General features: G+C 41.4%; 1 protein-coding gene across 3 annotated transcripts in view; it reads left to right on the top strand.

Moving 5' to 3' along the window:
* CACNB1 (calcium voltage-gated channel auxiliary subunit beta 1) overlaps positions 1 to 9,039 on the top strand; it is a 67,851-nt gene extending 58,812 nt beyond the window's left edge. For 2 of the 3 annotated variants that reach the window (XM_026679752.2, XM_087946249.1), the window contains 3 exons: positions 1,112 to 1,207; positions 2,010 to 2,195; positions 4,947 to 5,609. In XM_026679752.2, coding sequence (XP_026535537.2) covers positions 1,112 to 1,207; positions 2,010 to 2,195; positions 4,947 to 5,459 — 795 coding nt within the window. In that variant the 3' untranslated portion in view covers positions 5,460 to 5,609. Of the gene's footprint in view, positions 1 to 1,111; positions 1,208 to 2,009; positions 2,196 to 4,946 lie in introns of all 3 variants that reach the window. The other variant, XM_026679754.2, reaches the window with a different exon arrangement.
* Positions 9,040 to 26,203: the final 17,164 nt, after the last annotated feature.

Raw genomic sequence — 26,203 nt, 5'->3', positions numbered from 1 at the left:
TATTATTAAAACTACTGGTTTATGCAAAAACCCGTTTCAACAAATTCAGTAAAATTTAATAACTTGCCTTCCTTGGCCTGTGACTATAGGCTGGTCATTTTTGGAAGTACCTGCATGCATGATTCTGATAGTGCTGAGGCTGCTTTTTTAATGAGTTTATTTATTTAGGAAATATGCACATTCATATCTTACTACTGGTTTCCATGGACCTTAATGAATACCTCTATGGTTTAAGTTAGAAATAAGAAACCACTAATAGCAGAAGAAATGTAAGAAGTACCGGTAGTTAATTTGCCAATGTTGTTTTCCTTAAGTGCTTATAATTGTAACCTGTCTTTTTGTGATGGGAAGATCATAATATAAGTAAGGGTTGGGTGAAATCTTGATCAAGGGAAGAGACTGAAAACTGTGCTATGGAAGAGATAGAAGAAACAGCAGGTCCAGTCCTGGTCCCTGAATGCAGCAAAGACCAAAGAATTTTCCAGTTTTCACCTCAGGCTATTTGTGTTTCATGTTTTCTCTTTTGAAAGACTTGATCTTATTCTGAGCATAGTTTCCTTAAAATTGAGTATGATCATGCATAAGTAGAATTATGCTCTGTTAATGTAAAGACATCACATAGTTCATACAAATTCATTTGTAGCTTCTTTTGTTTGCTTCTTTTCAAACCAGCCGCACATCAGGAAATAACTTGTGACACTGGCCCAACTAGTTCAGGAACTCTTCAGGCTCAAAGGAGTTATTTGAAATATCAAGAAGAGACACAATCATTTTTACACAAAATGCTAGGAAATGAAGAGAGGATGCAGAAGGCAAAACATTGCCCTACTATCTCTATCCATTCCAAATTGCTACTTCATCTCCACAACGTGAAATGTAGTCTTCTTTCTGTGACTATTTACTCTGATGAATAAAGGCTCTGTGTTCAGGGGAATGAATACCTCTTACCTATATATAAGTGTTTATACATTTGCAAGGGTTCCTTCAGGAGAAGGATGATAGCAAGAGTTCTTTGGAAGTATCTTCCTCTCTTTTAATAATTGGTTTGTTCTGATCCTGTCTTCATTCTTTTGGGCCCTGAGATATCTTTCTCCCATTCTTTCTCCAACAGGTGCTGCAAAGGTTGGTGAAATCTAGAGGTAAATCCCAAGCCAAGCACTTGAATGTGCAAATGGTGGCATCAGACAAGTTGGCACAATGTCCCCCAGTAAGTTCTCTCACTGGGTGCAGCAGCCTAATGGTCAGGACTTCTTCAACTATTTTCTCCCTTCCTTCCATGTTTCCAATCCCAAGTACACCATGCAAATGAAGCATTTAGCCCTCTTCTCACCATCACCAGTTTGCCCTGCCTTATGTTTGTGGTACCAAACTTCACATTTCAGCCTCTGTTGTGATATTTCATTCCTTAGATAAGTTCTGTATCTCTGCCCATGCTTACAAAGTAAGCCAAGTAGGGAAGTTATTATGACTCTTCTGTGCTCAGTATCATGTTTAGCCTAGTTTTTACTCCTGGTGATTTCCAAAGATGATGGACTACAATTCCTGATACGCTTGGCCAGCATGCTCATACAGAGGAAAAAGCTGACCAAAAACATTTTATCACTAGTAAAAAATAGGAATATATATATATATATATATCCCCCTTTCTCTCTTACAATGGCCATTTGCAGTTGCACCAGAATAGTTTTTCAATACAGTAATGGGACAGTATCTGTTATTGTATCTGAAAGGTTTAAGTAAATTTTGGTGGTACAGAAAGATCACGTTGTAGTTCTCCTCTTCAATTCTTTGCTGTCATCTCCCAAGGTTTACCCTCCGAAAATTGGAGAAGATTGTGCTTTTAAAAACCTACTTTTGCAGCCCACTGGCTTCTATTCATAAGATCTGCCTACTTCCTCTTTTGCTTACTGCTACTCCTGATATTCCATCCCATTTCCCACCCCACCCCCATCTCTCTATTTCTCTCATTGGACCAATTTACTGCCACTCTTCGTCCTGTTTTTCTGCAGGAAATGTTTGACATCATTCTGGATGAAAACCAATTGGAAGATGCTTGTGAACACCTGGCTGAATACCTGGAAGCCTACTGGAAGGCTACCCATCCTCCTAGCAGTAATCCACCTAATCCATTGCTAACCCGCACCATGGCAACTGCTGCCTTGGCTGCGAGCCCTGCCCCGGTCTCCAACCTCCAGGTACAAGTGCTGACCTCCCTCAAGCGCAACCTGGGGTTCTGGGGTGGGAGGGGCAGCCTGGACGAGGGGCTGAGTGGAGCTATCCGGGTTGAAGAACATGAATTATAGCTTTCTGGAAAAACTGGGGTGTTGCTCCAGAAAGAAAAAATAAGGGAGACCCACAACAAGGCTCCCTCTTGCCCTCAAAGGACTGTTGTACTGCTGTTCATTGAAGGTGATCGCTCTCTGTTTCTTCTTCTGCTCTCTGCCTTACACATCTTTGATGAATCTCTCTGCTAAAGACCCCTCTGCCTTTTCAAAATTTATACTAATTTTGTTGAAAGGATGGCTTTGTCAGGTTTCCTATTTTCCCCTGCCTTTGTCTCAACAAGCTTTACTTGCTAGGACACTGAGCTAAGAATGTTGGGTCTGTAGGGAAGATATTGTAGTTTATTTTAATCATAGTAAAATGGTATCACAGAAGCCATAAAGGCATTCATTTTCCTTCACTTTCTTGACAAGCCATGCAGGAATTGACCAAGCTTTTTGCCAATGTATGTACATGAATGCAAAAGCTGGGTTACTATGCCACAAAGGTGCCAGTTGTTGCCATTTTTTTCCTGGATGAATTTGCACAACAATTCACCTCCTTTGCCATGCTTTGTTCTTATTGTATTCCTAAACAAAGCATAAGAATGTAGACAAGGGATGTACTCAAAAGGTAATTATTCTCCAATTCGATACTCCTCAGATGTATTGGTTTCAACTCAACTGTGTGAATTTTCAGTGTGCTGAAAATTCCCTTTGTTGAGCTTCTGCACATCTAGAATATACCAGGGTTGGGGAAGCTTCAGTGGAGTGAGATTATCTAAAAAAAAATTCACTACTACTGCCTCTCCAAATAATATACTGTCTAAAAACTTAATCACTGTTGCAACTTATCAAAACAACATCCTTTCTAGCTTCCTAGCAATTAGTAGACAAGTCAACATCAAGCTATCAGAATCAGCACCATCCACATCAGATTATGCAATGTCTTATATTTTTACTTTAACAAGGACCCTCATCTTTGTACCTAGTAAACCTCTTAAACTAATTTCTGGTATGGGGGCTCATCTAATGTGTTTCTTTCCTTAGTTGAAAATATGAATTTGCACCATGACTATAATAGTTTGTTTTTTTTCAGGAGTGAAGGTAATCTGTTCCTATCATTCAGAAACTTGAGCTTTCCTTGTTTCAAATAGATGTTTGAGTATATGATGAAAAAACGTCACATGCTTTTTGTTTTAGAACAGTGCAGGCTCTGAAGTGGTAAACATATCTATGAAGCTGATCCTTAAGTTGTTCCTTTTCCCAATTGGCTTCTCCCTTGCTTTTTTTATGGGTCTGCATGATGAGACTCAACGGACTAATGATCTACTAATTAGCTATATAAATGGCATTGTGTCAGAACTTGACAAAAATCCAGGTACAGGTAGTTCTCGACTTACAACAATTCATTCAGTGACTATTTAAAATTACAAAAGAGCTGAAAAAAAATGACCTATGACTATTTTTCACAGTTATACCCGTTGCAGCCTCCCTGTGGTCCTGTGATCAAAATTCAGACACTTGGCTACTGACTCGTATTTATGATGGTTGCCATGTCCAAGAATCACTTTTTGTGATATTCGGATCTGCAAAATCAATGGCGAAGCTAGATTCACTTAACAATGTGCTGCTAACTGAACAACTGTAGTGAGTCATTTAACAATTGTGGCAAGAAAGGTCTTAAAATGGGGCAAAAATTACTTAACAATTGCCTCACTTAATAGAGATCTTGGGCTCAATTGTGGTTATAAGCTGAGGACTACCTGTTGTAACATGTACTATATATGCTGAAATCTTGCAGGTTATCAAATTGAGTGGTAAGTCTTTCTAATGTTTATAGAAACAATAGAAAAGTCTCATTTTTTTCTATATAACTACCTGTGTGCATGTACATGTTTGTATGTATGTATGTATGTATGCGTGCGTGCATGCGTGTGTGCGTGTGTGTGTGTGTGTGGAGTAAAAGGAGTGAAACATAGCCAAATCTGGAAGGAGTAGTGGTAAGAAAAATCCAATTGGAGGGCCAGAAAATTCTCATTCCTGTTCTAGTTCATATTGATTCTACATAACTTGTCCAAAACTATATTTAAACAGCAATTTCTGACAACATGCCAGAACTAACATTCTTCTCTGAAGCTATTTCCCTTTTTCCTGGTGATTCCATTCAGGGAAGAATTTGGGGGCAAAATTCTAGATCCTAGTTTGGAGAGCCAAAATACAGCATGGCATGGTTTGTTTTCTGTTGAAGTAAGTGAAGTAATATACATTATTGCCTAAAAGTACACTTTATGCCATTAAGTCTGGACTTTAACCAGCAGCACTAATGTTCCGAATCTCTGTCCCGACATCCCTAATTTCTCAGTCCCTCAGTTGTCCATCTTTATTTCTTTGCAAGTTTCTTTGGCATTAAGATGCATGGGTTGTTGTTTTTTTCTTGTTCATCTGTTTGGGGAGAAAGAAGAGGAAATACTGCCAAAGGAAAATGGTCTGCTCTTGGCCTGGGGAGAGGAAGGCTGATTGCTTTCTTAAATCTAGGGTGATTCACAAGACTAGAGTTCAAGAATGTCTCATTCTAACCAGTTGGAGGATATTATTGCTGCTGTGTGGTGGCTGCACTAACATTGTTTTATCTTTTTCTTCTGTTCGTTTGCATGGTGTGCGATATCTGCTTCTTTCAATCAGGGACCCTATTTGGTGCATGGGGAGGAACCTCATGACCCCAAGCATCCTGGCCTCCACAGCTACACAGGGCAGCCAATGGGGCACGGCCAGATCCGTTCAATGGTGCCTCCTTCTCACTTGGCTGCCCGAGGCCTTTCCCGACAAGACACCTTTGATTCAGAGATGCCGGGCAGTCGTGATTCTGCTTACACTGATCCAACGGATTCCTGCATGGACATCGAAACTGACCCTTATGAGGAGCCGGAGCCCCCTTTCCTGAGTCACCGCCAGGGTGCCTGGGAGGCTGAAGAACCTGAGCCTCATCACTTCCAGGGCCACGGTCATCGTCCCCCCCAGTGCCAAGGCTCCCTGGAAGCTGAGGAGCCTGACCGACAAAACCATAACCGGTCTCTGCGTGGGCGGGGAAAAGGGCGGGAACGCTATTGCCAGGAAGAGGAAGAGGAGGAGATGGAAGCTCTAGGTCATAACCAAAACAATGTGGAAGACTGGGGGCGTGATGCTTATATCCGTTAAGGCGTCAAGGGCAGGTTTTTATCCCTCTAGAGAGAAGCTTGTTCCCACTCAGACCTTTGGGAGTGACAGCTGAGAGTCACTGAGGGCAGAGGCTGTCCCTAAAAGATTGGCCTTCAGCTCTACGGAAGAGCTTGATGGCTGTAGTGTTTGCACCCCCAAACCACACCATCATTGACCAGGCCTGTAACTCAATGCCCCTCCTTGGTCTGGGGACTCCCTCCATTCCCTCTTTGCCATTTGTGCCAACAACTTCTTTAACATCCTCATCCTGCCAGCAGCACTGCCTGGGCTTTCCCACAAGATCATGATGAATTCACATTGACCTTAAATTATTGATACTTCAGGGCTGGAAGAGTGGGGACAGGTTCCCTGAGGACAGGGAGAAGATTGGTCTCCGCTGGTGCCTCAAATTACCCCACATGTTTGGGGAATGGCTGGCGTGGACAGTGACCATAGACTGGCTCTTCTAAAGTCCTTCTTTCCTGTTCCCAGCCAAAGCCAAACAGCTTCTGGAGGAAGATGGTCTCCTTTCCTCTTTCAATTTAAACTATCACAGATCTCTTCCTTTGCTATCTTATGGTGCTGCAACCAGCCCGCCACTGTGGGGGGAAAGGGAGAAAAAGATAACTCTCAATTTTTCTCCCAAGATTTGTTCATTGCCGGATCTTTTCCAGTGCCTAGAAAAGAATTACAACACAGATCACCTTAAATCAGCCTTCTCCATTCTGACAACCTCCAGGCCTGTTGCGATAACTGCATAATTCCCAGCCAGCACATCTGGAAGTTATCATGTTGGAGAAGGCTGCCTTAAGTGCTTCAGCCCTCCAGTGCCTCTGCTCAGGGCCCTTCTGTTCGTATTTTGCATGCTGAACAGATTCTGAACATACAGAATGCATGCATGTACGTGTGGTATGTGCCATGTGCCTGGCAGAGAGAAAGTCGTTGACCTCCCTGTAAATTGCTGTCTGGCTCTTACTACTGACTTTGGAAAGCTCTTTCCAGCATGTATGATAGCCTGGCCTGAGGTATTAGGCAGATAAAAGGCAAGGCAGGGCGGCTCTTCCACTCCCCTGAGCCCACAAGGAGGCAAGGCTAGCTAGTCTCCTTTTTCTCTGCTGCAGGAGGTGCCTTCTCTTGTGGAAAGCTTGTGTGTTGACCCATTCTGCTACTGCTTCTTTCTTCCTTGGTGAACTTGGGTAATTAGCTTGTCTTCCTCTTCTGATAATGTGCTAGATAAATTTCAGGTAAAGCAACAAACATATGGCCTCCAGGACAGAAAACAGAAATGAGAAGAATTGGCATGGGTCAAGTCAGAGTCCTAAACCTGTTACTATTGATTACTCATATGCAGGTCCAGAAACATGCTGGATTTAGGGGAGGGCCAGGGATGATCATCAAGGCAGAACATGTTAACTATATCCATAGTGGGGAATTTGTAGCTGCTTGCTCCTACCATTATCAGTTATGCTGTGATAGACTCTCTCTTACCCAGCCCGATGTTTTAAGAATATAAATGTTGGGCTCTAAATCTACTTCCTGCCTCTAGTCCCCAGGATCTTCCTTTAAAAGGATTTTAACAGGTAAGAATTGTGACTTCATGGATACATCCATGTGGTTTACTTCGCAACAATATGGAGGTAATTTATCATTGTTGCTCTCTTAAGTAGTTTTAATCAACTTTGCTTAACTTTTCTTGAAATCAGCTAGATCCTGTACTTACTTACACTTAAGAGGATTGCTCTTTACTAAGATTTATTATTGTGGCATGGAACTGCAAGCAACCATTGTTATTTCTAAATAACACAGAGACCTCAGGAGTTTCTCTTCCCTCCTCTATTGATATTTCAGGCTTCTATGTGAGCCTAGAGGGGAAAAAAGGTGCCACCGCTTTAAGTGTCATGTTAATTTTGAATGAATAGATTCATTAAGACTTGGATGGAAGCCTGGAAAAAAAGGGAGGCTAATGTATAGTGGAGAAGTGCTGTGCTTAATCTCCTTTGAGTACTGAAGCACTTGCATATCATTTCTGAAGACTGCTCTGCCCTTGTTTATAAATTATATGCCCCAGGCTCTGTTAGGATATTGGTTGTAGAAATATTCAAGAAAGGAAGATACTGGAAACTTGGTTTTATTTGGAGGAAGAAATAATAATAAAAATGGGCTGAAATCAGATCCTTGGATTTGGGCAACCTTCTTCAATGTGGTGCCAATGACTAAGGATTCAGGGAGTCCTAACTCAACATATCTGAAAGTCTCCAAGATAAGAAGGACTGGCATCTTTCTTTGATAAAGCTGGTAAGATTTTGGCATATTCAACTAGTAGGAAAAAGGGAGGACATTGTGGCATATAAATCCAGCCTGCCTATTAATCTACCAAGAAAGTATAAGGAATTGAAACGAAACTGCTGCAATGCATAGGAATAACTGTTAACCAGAAATACAGGTTGGCGAAATGAGGCATATTTTTTTGGATTTATGACATCTTGCAATGATTTGGGGGTGGCTGATCCTGATAGGTTTTGACCTGATGGTTAGTGGCAGAATTATTGACTTGATATCCTTTTGGTCCTTTTTGCTGTAGGGAAAAGGAAAGGAAAGAAAATAGATAATCTCCCCAGAGCTTTGCTATTGGTTTGGTCCAATTATGTAATTCTTCCTCACCTATCCTTGAAACTGAAGTTCTCTGGTTTATTGGTATCTTTGATTCCTTATTTTAAGCTGCTGCCTCTTATTCCAGAGCTTTGCACACCCATAGCACTTTAATGGATAATCTTTCTATTAGACACAACAGCTGCATATATTGCTTTAATTTTTCTGCTCTGTGAACTTCAATTTCAGCAATCCCTGACTGCTTGTGTCCAATTGATTAAATACCAATAGAGATAGGAACAGGTTATTTTGAGTTCTGTAAATCCAAATTAGTTTTAGGGTTTTCCCTTCTTGCCATGCCTACAAAGTTCTCAATATGAAAGACGATAGAAGATCTATTACTCTACCTAGATGCTTAAGTTTATTCTGGGATGGATTTAACAATTTTCTGCTGCTTCAGTGGAGATAAAAAGTTGCAGATTCATAAACTCTCTACCAAGTTGTTAACTGTTTAATTGAGTTTGTTTCTTTGCAGTAGACAAAAGGGTTACAAATGGGCTTTGAACAAGAAGAATATATCAAATTATAAGATTATTTTAAGAGAGTGTATTTTATATTATTTATTGTAGTGTTCCTTGAGATAAAATTAGTTGGCCAAATTTATAATGAATGATTTCGCCAAAAGACTTACAAACAGGAGTTTCTGGGGAGAAAAAGGGGTGGTGGAGAAGATATTTTAAAGAATATGTTGTTGAACTTTCAAGTAATTAATAATGATCATCTTCATCCCCAACCTATTTGTACTTTTTGGTTTTAGTCTCCTCTTTGGGTTGTTTTGTTGCTTAATTTGAGTGGGGAGCAAAAGAGAAAGGTTATTATCAATAGAAGATAAATTTTATTAAGTTTTTGCCTCATCGTTATACAACTGGTTCTTCAATGCTTCAATAATTCAAACCCATCATTATCATGGGAATAAAACTATTTTCTAAAATGCAATTTCTCTGAAATGTTTATTGTGTTTAGTGAAGAACAATGAAAAATACCACATCCCCAAATCATAAACATTAAAGGCAGGAATATTGAGATGCTACTAGTGTGCAACTGCACAAAAAGTAACCCTTGCAAAAAACCTTGCATCCAAAAATGTGGAAACTTGGATGTAACTAGAAACCCAAAGTTTCTATTACCCAGGTAGATTCATTTGTATCAAGAATCTCTCCTCTGAATGCTTGTCTTCAGGAACCTCATGAACAAGGTGGGGGTACACACATTCCACGCAAAACATGAGAGGCGAAGCAGTGCTATGAAAAGAGACCTTTTAAAACAATCTTCCAGGGAGCTACTTTAACCTCTTCTACTAAAACAAAAGTAGGCCAGTATACAGTAATCTACTCTGTCTTGACAGCTGATTTCTGTTATCCTTCAGTAAAGAGGTCAGAAGGTGATGTCCTTACTGTGTAGCGTGTGAGGGCAAAAGGCTGCATTGTAGGGATCCCACTCCCACTTGCTAATTGGGAAAAGCGTTGACCTAATGCTTTTCTTAATGTGATAGAGTGAGGTTGGGAGATGGGAGCCTGTAAATCCAGGACCTGGCACCTTTCCTCCCACAGAAACTCTCAAGAGTGACATTGACAGTTTAACAAGCATACTGAAAATAAATGTCTTGCAGTGTTGTCACTTCGACTAATTTTGAGCTCATATCTAGTGCTATTCTGGGACAGTGTTAGACACATCTCCCAAAACAAAAAGGTTGATAGGTAAGTTGGTACGGTACGGGGGTGAGGCTTAAGAAAATTGCCCAAAATAAAAATGCTTATAGACAAGTTGGCACTTTACAGCGGTGGGACATAAGGAAATTTCCAGTTGAGCTCTCTTTCACCTGTTTTACCCACTACACAGAAGCCCTTTTTTGACATTGCCATGGAGATTAACACTACGATCGGTGTCCATTGCTGCACCCAGCTAGAATGATGGTGGATCTTATTGTCCATCTTTGTATTGATTTTGCTGCTGCTGTTCCATTCCTGTTTTTAAAGGGACTTTTTTTTAAAAAAAGAGCAGTTTAGCCTTTTTCTCCAAAAATAATGGACATATGTTTTGGAAGTGATCCAAAAGCTGAGAACATGTTTTATAGGAAGTTTATAAAATCCAACTTGGGCTTCAGCGGACAAGAATTGTGCAAGCAGCTACTTGTGGAAATTGGCATTATCAACTCAACTCACAGTTGAGTTGGAACCAGTTGGCATGCCAGTTGAACAGCACAAACAAAATTATTCAGGATGGATGGCAAGGAGGTGATCTATACAAGAGATCACATCCCAGCCCAACCATGATTTTTCCACCATGATTTTTGAATAAGCTACAATTGGGTTCCTATAATATGATATGCAATACACCACAATAGACACATTATTATAGTTGGGCTCAATAAACCAAAACTAAATAAACCATATATTTTAACCGAACAAATGAATTTGCCACAAAGATTTTTCTGGGTTGTCCAATTTATTAGGATTACAACAACAAGAACAACAGCACTGCCATCATCAAGTATCAAAGAGAATTTGAAGTCATGGATCACTCTTCCAATTCCCCAACTTCTCTTAGTATTGGAGAGATGACAAGGAGGATTCTTGTCCTTTCATAGTCTTTTTTTTTCTACACTGAATAAATATGGATATAGAAATATGGATAAATGGAAGCAGATTGGATATCATTGGACTGGAAGCTGCTTGGAGTTGGTTGGGCAATTGGCAGGTATATAAAAATTTTAAATAAATAAAATTTCCTAAATACAAGAGCTTTTAATAATAGAACAGAGAGCCTCATGGGGTGATGGACACTCCTCCACTGGAAGAATTTAAAGAGATGTTGGGTGACTTCTTGTTGTGTGACTGCTTTGATAGCCAAACCCTGCACTGGGAGGAAATTGGATTAGATGATCCTTATCATCACTTCTCACCCTTGCAAAGATTCGGTAGAAGTGGTCAAATTGTCCTTTTGGCTGGGGGTCAAATTATTAATGGCACATATTTCCACATATTTTCTTTTTATAGGTAGTCCTTGACTTATGACTACAATTGAGCCCAAAATTTCTGTTTTTAAGTGATGCATTTGTTAAGTGAGCTTTGTGACATTTTATGACCCTTCTTGTCACAGTTGTTAAATGAATCATTGCAGTTAATAAATTAGTAACCAGGTTGAATCTGGCTTCCCCACTGACTTTGCTTGTCAGAAGATCGCAAAAGGTGATCACATGACCCTGGGACACAGCAACAGTCATAAGTGTGAATCAATTGCCAAGTGTCTGAATTTTAATCACTTGATCATGCTGCAAAGGTTGTATCTGAAAAACAGTCATGTCACTTTTTTCAGTGCCATTGTAACTTTGAACGGTCACTAAATGAACTGTTGTAAGTTGAGGACTACCTATAATTACATGCAAAGTCTCCCTATTGTTAAATGCTAATTTGGATCACATATATTTATATATAATAAATACAGACCAAAAAATACAGCTGATATATGTGTTTTATATCTGCATTGTTGTATTGTTATCATTAGGTTACTGGTAATCTTTGCTTAATAGCATACAATTTTACATGTTTTTCCATGTCAGGAAATTTTTCGCAATGCAAAGGTAAGCTTGTCTTATACAAAAGAAATGTGCACAAGGGAAAGAATATGCTATTTTCCCCCTGCTACACACACACACACACACACACACACACACGTATGTGGGTGGGTGTACTTGTATGTTTTAAATATACATTTCATGTCTTTATCTCCCTTTTTTCATTTATTGTCAAATTGCCATCCTTAGGATTTTCAGCAGATACCTGGTTGCCTACAGCAATGCACTTGCTTGTTGCTTTTTACTGCATTCATTGTATTTAGTCTGTTCCTGAATAATTTCCAAACATCATCCCATCACAGCCTTTTAAACTGAAGACTCACAATTGAGCTGTTTATAGAAATCTTCTGTAAGCAAGTTTAATATTCAGAATCATGAGCAGGATATATACAGATTTGAGCTCCACTTGGTGTTCACTATCAAGTATTGCAGCTCTACATCAGCAGATTGTTTATATATTTTTATTTAGCATCAAAATCATCTCTCCATAGATTTTAGGGTGCTTAAAGATGCACATTCCCTAGTCAAAAGATTTCCTGGAATTGGTCCTATTTTTTCTTGTTGGAAGATGCTTCATGGTGAGAAAAAAAAAAAAGCTGGAAAATAAGCAAGGAGAAATCATAGAAGGGTTAGAAATAGAAATCTTCAATATCTGACATCCGGAAGTCTCATTCTGTAAATTCAGTGAATGTAATGGTATGTGAGAAGGACCTTGGGAGATAGGCTAACCAGGGTGTAAAGAATGTCTTATCCCACAGAAAGAGGGATGTTGTGAGAAATGTTTCAGAAGGGATTCTCCCTAGTTTTACAGGGAGTAAAAGGAAAGGGGGGGGGGAGAGAAATACTTTCAGTCTTGCCACTTTCTCTTAATGTAGCCTTACAATAAAGGTCAGTGGTGGGAATCAAATATTTTTACTACCGGTTCTGTGGACGTGGCGTGGGAAGGATATTGTAAAATCTCCAGTCAGAGGTGGTATTTGCCAGTTTTCTGAACTACTCAAAATTTCCACTACCGGTTCTCCAGAACTGGTCAGAACCTGCTGAATGCCAACTCTGATGAAGGTAGAGTTAAGTACTCCTGAGTGTGCTTGTTGTGGGGACGGCCTCAGAGGGCTAACAGTGAATGAGGCAGAGAGAGGAAGGTCCTACTCTCCATACAACCTTCTCTGCCACCCCTTCCCCTAATTTGCCAGGCAATTGGCTTTTGCTTTAATAATTACACTGGTAGAATGTTTTTCTTTTAATTCCACAGGACTGCAGGCAGTTTTAGGATACACATATTCAATTCTGAATCTTCTTTCTCCAAAACCATTTAGCTCTGAAAACCACATTCTATTTTCTTATCAGTCCTTCTTGATGATAGTGGGCATTGGGGATTTTTGGCTACCTGCAATGTTGGGTTTACCTATGAAACAGGGCTGTCAAACTCACGGCCCACAGCCCGGATGTGTTACACTGGTCATACCTACAGCCGATTTAGCGAGGGCGGGGGGAAAGTCATGATACATCACATTATTATGCTGTGGTGACACAAATCTGACACCTTATAAAGGATTGTAGCCACAGAGCTGCTTATAAGGGCAATAAATCAAAAGGAAGCTGACTGTAGCTTTCCATCTAACAGGTTTTATTCAAAGGCATAACATCATCTGACCTGCAGCTCATTCAAATAAATTACAGGCCAATGCTTCAAATTATGAGGGCCCTCTCCAAACAAAAGCAATTTACTTTCATTTTTATATCATTTAGAAGTATTCTAATTCGCTTGCGTTTATTGAAAGATAATGGCTGTTCTTTAAATAATAGCTTAAATATTTTATTATTTTTGCTTGACCTTTCTCTTTTCATACAAAATCATACAAAAACCCAGTATTTTTTCCCCTTTCTCAGAAGTAACTTGAATAAAGTAACTTCTGACAGATGAAAAAAATCTGGGACTTGACCCTTCAACTGGGATGAATGATGCTCTGGAAAGACTAGAGATAGAAAAGTTATAAATGGATGAATGCCTGGAGTGTGGCATGACAAGCAAAGCCTGTGCTACTGAATTATATCCTTGCTTTTCATCTTGGAATGGTAAGTATACTTCACAGAGCACCAGTGAGGTTACCTATCAATATCATAACATTTTTGCGTTATTTGAATTCTCTTCTACATGTTCTTTTGAAATTGGTATTTATTTCTGGAACAGCGGATTTTGAATGTGGTCGCACATCTAATAAAGACTGAATGTGCTGTTTTGGTTATACTGATAATTGAGCATTCTGAACAGCAGATTTATCAAAAGAAATTATGAGCTTGTATATCCTGAACTGCCTTTTTTTTTCAATTAGCAAATTTGGGATACAGATAATAGCTTTCTTGCTCTGAAATCCCAATATCTAAAAGCTAATCAAGGAGTGATTCACATGGTTTATGGAGTTAAGGGAGCAGAGAGCACTGAAGGAAAATGAAGAACAAACTTGACCAAATGCAAGGTAAGGCCACGAAGTGCTCTTATTGCAGAATGCTTAGGGTGATCCTAGACTCTCCTTGGGAAGGGAAACTCGGAGGCCTACCTACAGGACCACAAGGAGGAATTTTCCAAGCATCTGAGGGATAGAATCATTCAGATCTGTTCCCAGTTAGATACCAAGTATGGTGCAAATTCTGTAGAGATGCCTGAGGAGGAGAGAGCTTACCCAGTCACGTAGGAAATGCAGGATCCATTCTGGGTCAGTCTCTAGGACCATAGGTTTTGTCTTCTGAGATTTTGTTGGAGCCCATCCTCAGGGACTGTTCTGTGTGTGGCATTTATGGTGGCTGTTGTGTGTAGTATTTTTTTTGCCAGCCATCAGTACCCCAATCTACACCTATAAGCTACACACAGCAGCCACCATATAAATACCACACATAGAACAGTCCAGAGAAGTTCTGTGAAGATGGGCTCCAGCATGAGTCCAAAAGCTCGGAAGACAAAACCTCTGGTCCTGGTGACCGACCCAGAATGGATCCTGCCACACTATCCTGGGATGCATAAATTTGCCTTCGTTCATATCTGGGTAATGTTTGATTCTTTTGGAGGAAAAGAAAGGGGAAGTGGACTGTAAATGCCACTACCTGCACATTAGATCCATGTACCTCCTGGTTGGTTAAGCCCACTCGAGAGGTGTCATATAGGTGAGTCCAAGCATTGGTGAATTCATCCTTGTTGGAGGGGATATTACTGTCTCTTTTTAAAGAGGTACAGGTGTACCCCCTACTCAAGAAACCATTACTGGACCCTACCATTATGGACAATTTTTATCTAAACTCACATGTCCCCAATTTAAGAAAGATGGTTGAGAAGGTGGTGGTGCAATTCCAGAGGATCTTGGGGGAAACGGATTACCTGGATCCTTTTTAGTTAAGTTTTAGGCCTGGATATGGGATCCAAATGGCATTGGTTCGCTCATGAACGATCACTGGTGGGAGCAGTATAGAAGGGGTTCATCCACTTCAATACTATTGACCATGGTATCCTTTTGGGCCAGTTAGGGGCGAGTGGCACAATTTCATGCTGGTTCACTTCCTTCCTCCAAGACTGGTTCCAAACTCACTGCCACTGCTTTATGGGGTGCCATGGAGCTTTGGTTCTCCCTCTCCTCCTTTTTCAAATCTACATGAAACTTCTGGGTGAGATCATCCATCACCACGGGATGAGGTATCACCAATACGCTGAGGATAGCCAATTATATATCTCCATCCTGGATGAAATGAATGATACTGTGGATGTTCTTTCATAATGCCTGGGAGCCTGGATGAGGAAAAGTAGATTTCATCTGGTTTATCAGGACAATCCTGGTAAAATGGAGTGGCTGTGGCTCCTCTATGTCCAGAAGTTAGGGTTAACATCTTTGGGCGAGTGGGCTTAATCAACCAGGAGAGACATGGATCTAATGTGCAGTTGATGGCATTTACAGTCCATTTCCTCAGGAGCCATGATTCCAAGAGAACCATAGATTACACATTGCATCTGTCTGAACTAGTACCACCACATTCAAGACCAAAGATGATAACCCTAACTCATGGACACAGAGGAACCACAGCCACTCCATTTTATCAGGATTATCCTGGAAAACCGGATGAAATCTATTTTTTTCCTCATCCAGGCTCATGTGGAAACCGTGGCTAACTCAACTCTGTGCGGTGTGCCAGTCCTTTCTTGTATAGGGAGGCTCTCTACTTGGTCACTCATGGTCATCTCCCATTTGGATTGCTGCAGTGCACTCTACATTGAAAAATATTTGGAAGCTTCATGGGGTACAGACTATAGCCACATGAGTTATATTGGGTATCCAAAGGATGGCAGATGTGTAACATCATTGCTCAGCGAATTACGTTGGTGCCTGTTTGTTTCCGGGTCCAATTCTGGTTGCAACCTATAAAGCTCTGCATGGCATGGGGAAAGGTTACCTATTGGACTGGCTTCATTCCATTATATCAGCCTGTCCCACCCAGTCAGGCAGGGAAGGTATGTTGTGGACCCTGTCAGTTAAAGAACTCTGTCGTGCAGGGTGTAGGAAGAGAGTTTTTTTCTCTTATTGCTGCTATGATACAGAATATTCTTTCCTTGGAGGTGAGGCAGCCCCTCGCCTTCCAAAAAGGAGTTAAGACATAATTCTGCAGCCTCATATGGGGAGCCCGAAAAAACATGTGGCTGCAGGACTGGGTGGTGCCCTTCCCTTTGCCTTTTCAATGCGGTTTATTCTTGTCTCTTTCCAAAATCTTAATTCTAAAATTTTAATTTAAAAAAAAAAACATTTTTATTATTCATTTTCCTTTAACATACATCACATTTCCATTTCTGCAGTGACAGTGTACTATCTATATCAAGTATCTTTTGGAAATACATACTATTATACACCCTGATTGTAACTATTGTTTTCACAGTTATACAATATAGTCTCTTTTGAATATACATAATATTATACACCATAATTGTAATCATTATTCTGATTGTTGTACCATATAATCTTCCCTTCTAATCACTCTATGCACTTTAATCTATAGTCAGTAGTAGTCTTGCTTATAATATATATGTTTATAGATCTCTATATATATGTATTGATTTCTATTTAACATTTTATTGTACAACAACTGGAATGCCTCTTTGAGGAAGAAATGTGAAAAACAAACCAACTAACAAGGAAACAGATAAATAGTCAAATCCTAAAACAGTTCTTTTACACTTTTCCTTTTATTATTTACATATTTAATTAATTAGCCACCCAGCTCCAGTAGACTCTCCTTTCCTTCATGAAAACTAACATTATGCAAAGTATAGAAAACATGTAAGAATGAAGCAAAAGAAAATAAAGAAATGAGGTAAAAGAAAGGGGAAATACTATTCTCAATTCTTTCGTATACATTCCTGTGTTGCAGAGCATGCTGTCATTACATACACACTCCAATTTCTTTTGTTTTTAATTTATATTTAAAAACACAGGATTTGCCTTTTCCCTGGTTTAAAGGAGACACTTCTAGGTGGCCCGGATATATTGGACAGTTTATAGTTTGGATAAAGGGAAAATATTTGGAGGGCAACAGATTAAAGAAGACAGGGAACCTATTTTATCAGAATGATAAGTAATCCTTCAAGGCTGCAGAAATGGATTCTCTTCCTATGTTTGGATCAACATTCGGCAGTGAAGTATATAAGAAAAGCAGGAGAGCAAATCTGGAAACTTTACACAAACTCAGCAATTTCAGCAGCTGGCCATCCCATCTATCTCCACTCCACCTCCCCAAGAGCTTTGGAGTTTGCACATATCCCAGTGTACTTGCTACACAGCACCTGCTTAAGAAACCTGACCATCCCCCTGAGAGGCTGCAAAATCAAAATATCTCCTGGACTGATGTTCAGCTCTTCCCACTTCAGGTTGTGTTATGATAAACTTGGCTGGCTAAAAAGGACAGCTGAGAAGGAAGAGCAAATCTAAAAAAGGGTAGACATGGAAGCAGGGTTGGAAATAGAGCTCAGGATTGATTCACAAACAGCATTTTCTCTACAGCAATAATAAGGGATCATGGGGTTGTAACATATGTTCTTTTTAGATTCAAACAAGAGGAAGTATTGTTCATGGCAAATAGCAGGCATAGAAGGCAAGGGATCCTGCCAAGAAATAGTTTTTAACTCCTGTCTTCCTGTGCTGCAGACTCAGAAACTATTGGAAGTACATCTGTTATTTATATTAAAATAAAAGCTTAAGCCTGTTCAGTAATAGGAGCTTTCCTCTCTGGTACGTTAAAGTTACAACATGTTCATCCTACCCTATTATATGCTCTCTCATAAAGACGTACTTTACATGTTCTCTACAGCAATAGGGAGGTGTACATGAAGGCAAGACAGTTATACCCTTCACATAAACACATTGTTCAGTGATAGGATATTTTTAGTGGTTCCTTATCCCCACCGATGGTGGTCATGAAAGGGGCCTCCCTGAAGATTGCATTACTTTTGGAAATTGAGTGTCCCCTGGTTAATAATGTTATTACTGGCAAATCCTTTCAACTCAGAACCCTCTTCCGTCAGAGATAACTGTGACTGTGAAGAAAAGCAACCACAAAAAATGGCCCTTCCTTCTCAGGGCCCAAATTGACACTGATCACAGTTAACATGAAAAGAATATCCTTGGTCAAAGAAATCCTGCTCCAATAATTTTGTAAGAAACATCAATGCGACCTCTTGTGTTTACAAGAAACTCATAGGGAGGAAAACCAGCAATGCGCTAAAGTTCCTGGAATGCAATTAATAATTGAAAATGTCACCAGCAATATGGAAGCACAGATTTTGCTAGAATCAATCTCCATATCTTGTCTATGGCAGTGATGGAAGAAAATAATATAGAAATATTAATAGTTGAGCTTAGTGATTGCACAGTGGCATCTGTTTATAAACCACCATATATAAAATTTTCATTTGCTGAACCACCACACTTCTGTAACAAACCAGCTAAGTTTATAATAGGTGACTTCAACTGCCATAATAATCTGTGCGGCTATGAAGATAACAATGAAAGCAGAGAGGCCATAGTAGAATGGATGGAATCCGACCAACTATCACTTATCCATGACACCAAACTACCAGTGTCCTTTAAGAGTAGTTGATGGAGGAGAGGCTATACCCCTAATGGTATTTTCCTAAGTGAGAATATAGAGCATTAATGCTTAAAGTCGATAGGAATGCCAATTCAAAACCCAACATCAGCTTATTCTAACTGAGATTACTGCTGCTGGCTTACCATAAATTGTGAAAACCAGATTTCACACTACAAAAATATAAACAAAGGATAGTCAAGAACAAAGAATGGAAGACAAGCAAACTGACAATGCTCTTTACTATAGGAGAGTTGGAAGAGGCAATAGACAAGTATAAGAATGACAAAGCAGTTGGTATTGATGAGTTTCAGGTTGAACAGATTAAAGATTTTTGACCTAAAACAAAACAAAAAATGTTTTCTCAGCCTTTAAAACAGATGTTCACATATTGTTCAGATACCCAAGATATGGAGGAATATTGTTCAGATACCCAAGATATGGAGTGATAATCATACTTAAACCAGACAAGCCATCAGAGGATTAAAAAGCAATGGCCCATATAATTTATCAGATATTATATATAAGGTATTTGAATTTTTAATCCTGAACTGATTATCTGCAATAGTAGAGTTCCTGCTTATACCACACAAGTTGGCCTCAGAGCTGGCAAAAACTTTGCAGCTCAAATTCTCAACCTAATACATAGAGGATGGTTTTGAACTGAAGAAAATCACAGGAATGATGTTCATAGATTTTACCATGGCTTATGATACAATCAGATAGGCAGCCCTGTTGAAGAAAGTCCTTCACCTTATGAAGGATTTTAAATTCACAAAAATTATAGGATGCCTATTATCATAGATATTACAGATTTTATGTCAACTTTCAGAAGCAATACTATTGATGGAAAACCCTTCTTTAGGGCACTGTGTAAACTCCTATGCTGTTTAATGTATACACCAATGACTAACCACTGTTGGAAGCTAATATGTGCTTGTTTACATCAATGAACTGGCAATAACAGTGTACAGCATAACTTTCAAGATTGTCAAGAAAAAAATGACCAAAAGCCCCAAATTAAATATTGCAGGTTGCAATATTGCAACTTGCCTGAATTGTGTTTCAATATTTTACATTCTGGATTCAACTAACTTCAATAATTTTGCCACTTTTAGCTGTTTTCCAGTCATTATGCAAATTACACCAATAACATCAGAGAGGGGCCTTTGCATAGGTGCTCTGGCTGCATTTGACATGCACTTGGAAGATAAGGGTCTGGTTTTTCATGACAGTGAGGTCTATTTCAGGGCCTACTGCTGTGTGTTATGTAGTTGCTTGAAGGTGTTGCAACATCAGGAAAGCCAGCTGTAGAACTGCATGGAAGGACAGACTTCCAGAGCAGATTATAACATAAGCACTACTCCCTTCTTCTCTCTTTTCAGCTCACTCCCAGCATTCCCAATCAATGGCAGCATTGGGCAGTCAGGAACTAGCAAGAAAGACAAAATGGCTGCCTGGGGACTTTGCAAACAGGGATCTGGCTAAATAATCAGAGCCAAAGCCCAAGAATTAAAAGATAGGCAGCCCAGCTGAGAAAAAGGAAAATGGAGCTGAAACAATTAGGAAGAGAAAGGCTTTTTTTTTTTTTTGCTTGCCTCAGACCTTTCATGAAGGAGAAATTATTCCAGCTATCCTCAGATTGAGCAAAAATTCAGAAAAAATGAGTCACATAGTTCAGCCAAGAAGAAAAAGAAGAGAAGAAGAAAAGGTAAAACAAAACTAGAAAATTGAAACTAAAAAGATAGAAGGTTGAAGTTTTCAGGAAAAGGGGTATATAGTTCTGTAGAATGTGACAAATGGGAATAAGAAAACCCCATCCAATTATTCATTTTTTCCCCCCTATTGAGGTTGGGTTAATTTTGTTCTGTCGCGGGAAACAGACTGACTCGAGACCAGTGTGATTTCAGCTCTTTATTTGCTCTCAGTAACTTCAACAAAACCGGAGCCGCAGCAGCCTCTTTTATAGCGGCTACTCGAGGCTCGCGGCCAATGACGGCTCCTTAAACTTCCCGCCGTCAGGCGGACCAATTATAAAACAGTATTCAAGTAGTCAGTATGTACCAATCAATAGGCAGCATTGGCGGACCAATCATAATGCAGTATTACAAGTATGCAAATATATATAACACCCCTCCCCACTTGGTTTAGTCCAACCTACGTTACGTAGTCACGTAAGTAGGTGGGGCTTTTATGGTTCCTACTTGACCTGCGCAATTCAGTTGCGGTGTCATCTTCGGCTGGTTTGGATGGGGTTGCTGTCTCTCCCGTCTTTCTCCGTGGAACCTCCTGGAAGGGTGAGCCAGCCATGCCGCTCCCACCCGGTCTACCCGGGCTGGTTGAGTCGGCTCGGCTGCTTCCTCCAGGAGTGGCTTCGTGTTGGTTTTCCGCTGCCAACTCCCTTCTTCCAAAGTCGTCTGCAGGTAAGTAGTTTTGATTTCTTGGCGGGCCTACTGGTGGTGTTGGTTGGTGATTTGTTGTTATGTTTTGTTTTGTTTTTTGTCGTGTTAGTGGAGGGCCTCCCCCTTCCCTTTTATTTGCATTTGAAGGATCTCCCCCCTTTCTGGCTTGGTTATTATTGTCTGTTTGAAGTGGTGCTTGTGTGTGTGTATGTTCTTCTCCTTCGGTTCTAGGGTTGTCGGTGTTTCTTTCTATTGTTCTAGACCTCAGTTGGTCTATGTGTCTCCTCCAGTTTCTTCCATCCTCCGTTTCTAGTCTGTATGACCGGGGTCCCGTTATTTGGGTTATTCTAGCCGGTATCCAAAGTGGGTCCCCCGTAAGGGTTTTTGCGTATACCAGATCCCCTGTTGTAAATGTGTGGTGCTTACTGGAGGAGTCTGTTGGCTTTTCAGGGTTGTATGTGGGGTGTAATCTATCCAGGTGCGACCGTAGTTTCCTGCTCATCAAAAGTTCTGCTGGGCTCTTATTAGTCGTGGTGCTCGGTGTTATATGTTGTATGGTTAGCATTTTATAGATTTTGTCTTGGATGTCACCCGGTTCTAGTTTATCTAATGCCTCTTTGGTATACCAAACCATGCGTTCTGCCCATCCGTTTGTAGCCGGCCGACCGGGCTCTGTTAGGGCATGCCGTATGCCCTGTTCGGCGAGGAATTTTTCAAATGACAACGCGGTGAACTGCGGCCCGTTGTCTGAGATCAATAGATCCGGTAACCCATGCGTTGCGAATAATTTTCTTAGCTGTTTGATGACGGCTTCTGTCATCGTGGAGTGCATGACGCTTACCTCCAGCCAATTGGAGTAAGCGTCTACTATTATTAAAAATGTATGTCCTTTTGTGGGTCCTGCAAAATCTATGTGGATCCTCGACCAGGAGCCCCTCGGTGTTTCCCAGTCGAGGACAGGTGCAGGAGGGGGGGTAGGTCTGGACTTTTGGCATTGGTTGCATGTTCCCACCCATGTCCCAATATCCTTGTCCATCCCTGGCCACCATACGTAACTCCTGGCCAGGGATTTCATTTTTACGATACCTGGGTGTCCTTCATGCAACATATACAGTACTTTTTCCCGTAGTATTTCTGGAATGATAACCCTATCCCCCCACAGTACACATCCCTTCAAAATCGAGAGTTCAGTTTGTCAGTTACGGAAGGGCTTAAAAGTTTCGTCATTATTGGTTTCCGGCCAACCTCTACCTACCCAGTTTAGAATCTGCGCCAGCTGTGTGTCTTTTGCGGTTTCTTTCGCCATGTCAGATGCGGTTATGGGAAGGTTCGGTAATGTCTCAATTTGTAGAGTGGACGTCATTGGTGCCGGGTCGTCTTCCAATTCAGGTAGGGGTGAACGGCTCAGGGCGTCAGCATGAGATATGTCCTTTCCTGGCCAGTGGATTAACTTGTAGCTGTATGCTGCGAGGAACTCTGACCACCATGTCATCCGTGGTGACAGGATGTTGGGGTTGGCCCTGTTCCCCGCGAGTATTCCCAAGAGTGGCTTGTGGTCTGTAATTAATGAGAATGTCCTACTGTAGAGGTATTCATGGAATCGTTTGACCCCCGTTATTGCGGCTAGGGCTTCTCTGTCCAGTTGGCTGTAGTTTCTTTCTGCTTTTGACAATGTTTTGGAGTAGAAGGCGATCGGCGCTTCTCTCCCATTGGGTAAAGTGTGGCTGAGGATGGCGCCGACGCCGAATGGTGATGCATCGCAGGTGACCGTTAGTGGCAGGGTGTCGCTGTATTGAATTAGCACAGATTCGGATGTCAATAAGTCTTTGACTCCCTGGAATGCGGCTTCCTCTCGTCGGCCCCAGGTCCAGGTAGCTTTCTTATCCAGTAATCTGTGCAATGGTTCCACTATCGTTGCCTTCTGTGGCAAAAAGACATTGTAAAAGTTAATGAGTCCCAAAAATGCCTGCAAGTCTGCTTTGTTTTTGGGTTTGGATGCTTCTTTGATAGCCCTTATTTTTTTTTCCGGTGGGGTGGATCCTTTCTTGATCTATGAGGTATCCCAGGAACTCAACCTGATTGGTGGCTAGCTGGCATTTCTCTCTTTTGACTTTGAGTCCCGCTTCTCTAAATCGTCGCAAGACTTCCCTCAGCCGGTCTTCCAGTTGCTTTTTGTCCCTGGCGGATACCAATACGTCATCAAAATATGGGACCACCCCCTTGAGTCCTTGCAGAAGGTGCTCCATCAAGCTTTGGAAAATGCCTGGGGCCACGTTGACGCCAAATTGCAGTCTTTTGCATTTGAATGCCCCCCTGTGCGTCACAATTGTCTGTGCCTCTCCTGTCTCGGGGTCGACTGGCAATTGCTGGTACACTTGCGCAAGGTTGAGCTTCGCGAAAACTTTTCCTCCCCCAATGAATGTAAAAGGTGCTGGACTACCGGAACTGGGTATGCGCTTTGTTGTAGCGTGTGGTTGAGGGTGGCCTTATAATCTCCGCAGATGTGCAGGGACCCATCTGGCTTAATGGGAGTCACAATTGGAGTTTCCCATCAAGGGGTTCCAATACCCCTTGTGCGATGAGTTTATCCAATTGCTCATCGATTTTCGGTTTTAATGCGAAGGGGACTCGCCTGGCACGTAGCCGGATTGGGGCTACGTTAGGGTTCAAATTAAATGATATAGGGGTCCCTCGGTACTTGCCTAGCTTCCCGTCGAATACGTCCTGGAACTCCTTCATCAGGCTCCCTTCCCAGTCCATCTCGGTGACGCTGTTGATTCTGGTCACTCCGATTCCCAGGGGTGTGAACCATTTGAGTCCAAGCAGGCTAGGGCGATCCTGGTTGACGATCGTTAATGGGAGGATTTCAGTATGTCTTTTAAACTTGACTTTGAAATGTCTGAGTCCAACTACAGGGATCCTGTTTCCCTGGTAGTCTTTCAGGGTCAGGTTTTGCTTTTCCAGTTCTTTTCTTTGTATGTCTGGTATCAAGTTCTTTATGGTATTCCATGATACCATGGACAGATATGAACTGGAATCCACCTCCATCTCGCATGGCTGTCCCTCTATGTTGACTTTGATGCATACCTTTCTTGCATCGGTTGCGCTCGAATGGCCAATGATGATTGTTTGGTGTGTTTCCTCCTTCTCATTGAACCGCTTGCTTCTGTTTTCTCGGCTCCAATGACTCCCGGTCTGTCTCTCTCTTGTTCTGGGGGGGGGGTGCTGCCTCGTCTTTTAGGGCTGTAGCTCTTTCTGTTCCAGCAGACTCTAGCGATGTGCCCCCGTCTCTCGCAGTGTCTGCAAACGGCGTCGAGGAAACGGCACTCGGAACGTGGGTGGTTTCCTCCGCACCCGGCACAATGGAACTCTGATTTCCTTTCCCTCTTCTCTCGCCGATTCCGTTCCGACTGGAGTCTATGTATATCTTCTTCCTCGTCGTCGGTGTCGGGCGAGGAATCGATGTCCTCATGGTGGGTGGTTGTGGTGGTGGTGGGCTTCTGCGTGCCCTCTGGTTTCTTGTCTCAGGCTTGGCTCAGTTCACCTGGACTTTCTTGGGTTGTTGTATTCATTAGCCGCATAGTGGCTGCTGATTTTTTCGCTGCTTCAGCAGCGGTTGCTTCAGCGATGGCCTCGGTCATGGTGATATTGGGTTGGGTCAGCAGTCGGCTCTGTAGGGTAAGGTCTCTCAGTCCGAGGGCCACGCGGTCTCTCATGGCTTCGTCCATGTTGAGAAACTCGCACGCCCCTCCAATGTCCCTTAGAGCCGCCACGAAATCCCCGATGCTCTCACCTTCTCGTTGGTCTCGTTTGTAGAATTCGTGTCTCCGGGTAAGGCTGGAGACAGTCGGCGCATAATGGGCTCTCAGTAGCCGGTTCAAATCTGGCCATGCCATCTGTTTAATGTCCTGGGGTTTGGCCAATGCCTTGGCCATTTTGAAGACTGTGGGCCCACAGTGCGTCAGCAACACAGCTCTCTTCCTTTGGTTGGTTATCCCCTGTAGCTTGTTGCTCTCGAGGAACATGAGGAATCTATCGATGTACGATTCCCAGTCCTCTTCCGCTGGGTTGAACGATGCAGGTGGCGAGTTGTTGCCAGCCATTTTGTCGGTTGCTCAGCTCTCATTGCCACGTGCTCAACTGATCTCCTTGTCTCAGAATCCCACCCTCGTCGCCAGTGTTCTGTCGCGGGAAACAGACTGACTCGAGACCAGTGTGATTTCAGCTCTTTATTTGCTCTCAGTAACTTCAACAAAACCGGAGCCATGGCAGCCTCTTTTATAGTGGCTGCTCGAGGCTCGCGGCCAATGACAGCTCCTTAAACTTCCCACCATCAGGCAGACCAATTATAAAACAGTATTCAAGTAGTCAGTATGGACCAATCAATAGGCAGCATTGGCGGACCAATCATAATGCAGTATTACAAGTATGCAAATATATATAACAAATTTGGTTATTTGTGATTCAAAAAAGAGCTGCAACTTGTGTGAAGGGCACTTTTTGTGGTGAGAAGTTGGTCAGTGGGAACAGGCAAGAATGCAAATGGTGGGGTCACTTTCACTGCTTTTTTGCCTGTTTATAATCTTTCTGTTTAATTATTTAGGAAAAGAAGTATCTCTGAAATGATGATTCAACAAATCACAGGTTGTCTCATGTAATAAGATGCTAAACAAAAAAGTGCATGCGGTACCGTTTTACAGTACAATTTTAGTAGTAATGTATGCATGCAGAAAAATCCATTGTAAATTGCAGTCACCCTTATAAAAATTGCTGTAGACAACCCATTTTAGGCCTAACATGTTGCAGACAGTCTAGGTTGTTACTTTATGGTTTGGTATAGTATTTTATATGGATCCAGAGAATTGGATTAATTGATTAATTATGTTTAAATTAACTATGAGAAAGCATAGTTATGAGAATGAAACATTTAGTGGACATTTAGTATGTCAAGCCATAATGAGATTTGTTTGGTTTAGATTTAGCATTATATCCAAACCTAGCCT

The sequence above is a fragment of the Notechis scutatus genome, chromosome Z (genome assembly GCF_049901735.1).
Source record: "Notechis scutatus isolate UNSWTSFEM ecotype Mainland chromosome Z, rNotScu1.2, whole genome shotgun sequence".
NCBI classification, from domain to species: Eukaryota; Metazoa; Chordata; class Lepidosauria; order Squamata; family Elapidae; genus Notechis; species Notechis scutatus.
The sequence above is the reverse complement of the archived record's forward strand: the minus strand, read 5'-3'. Positions and strand labels throughout refer to the sequence as shown.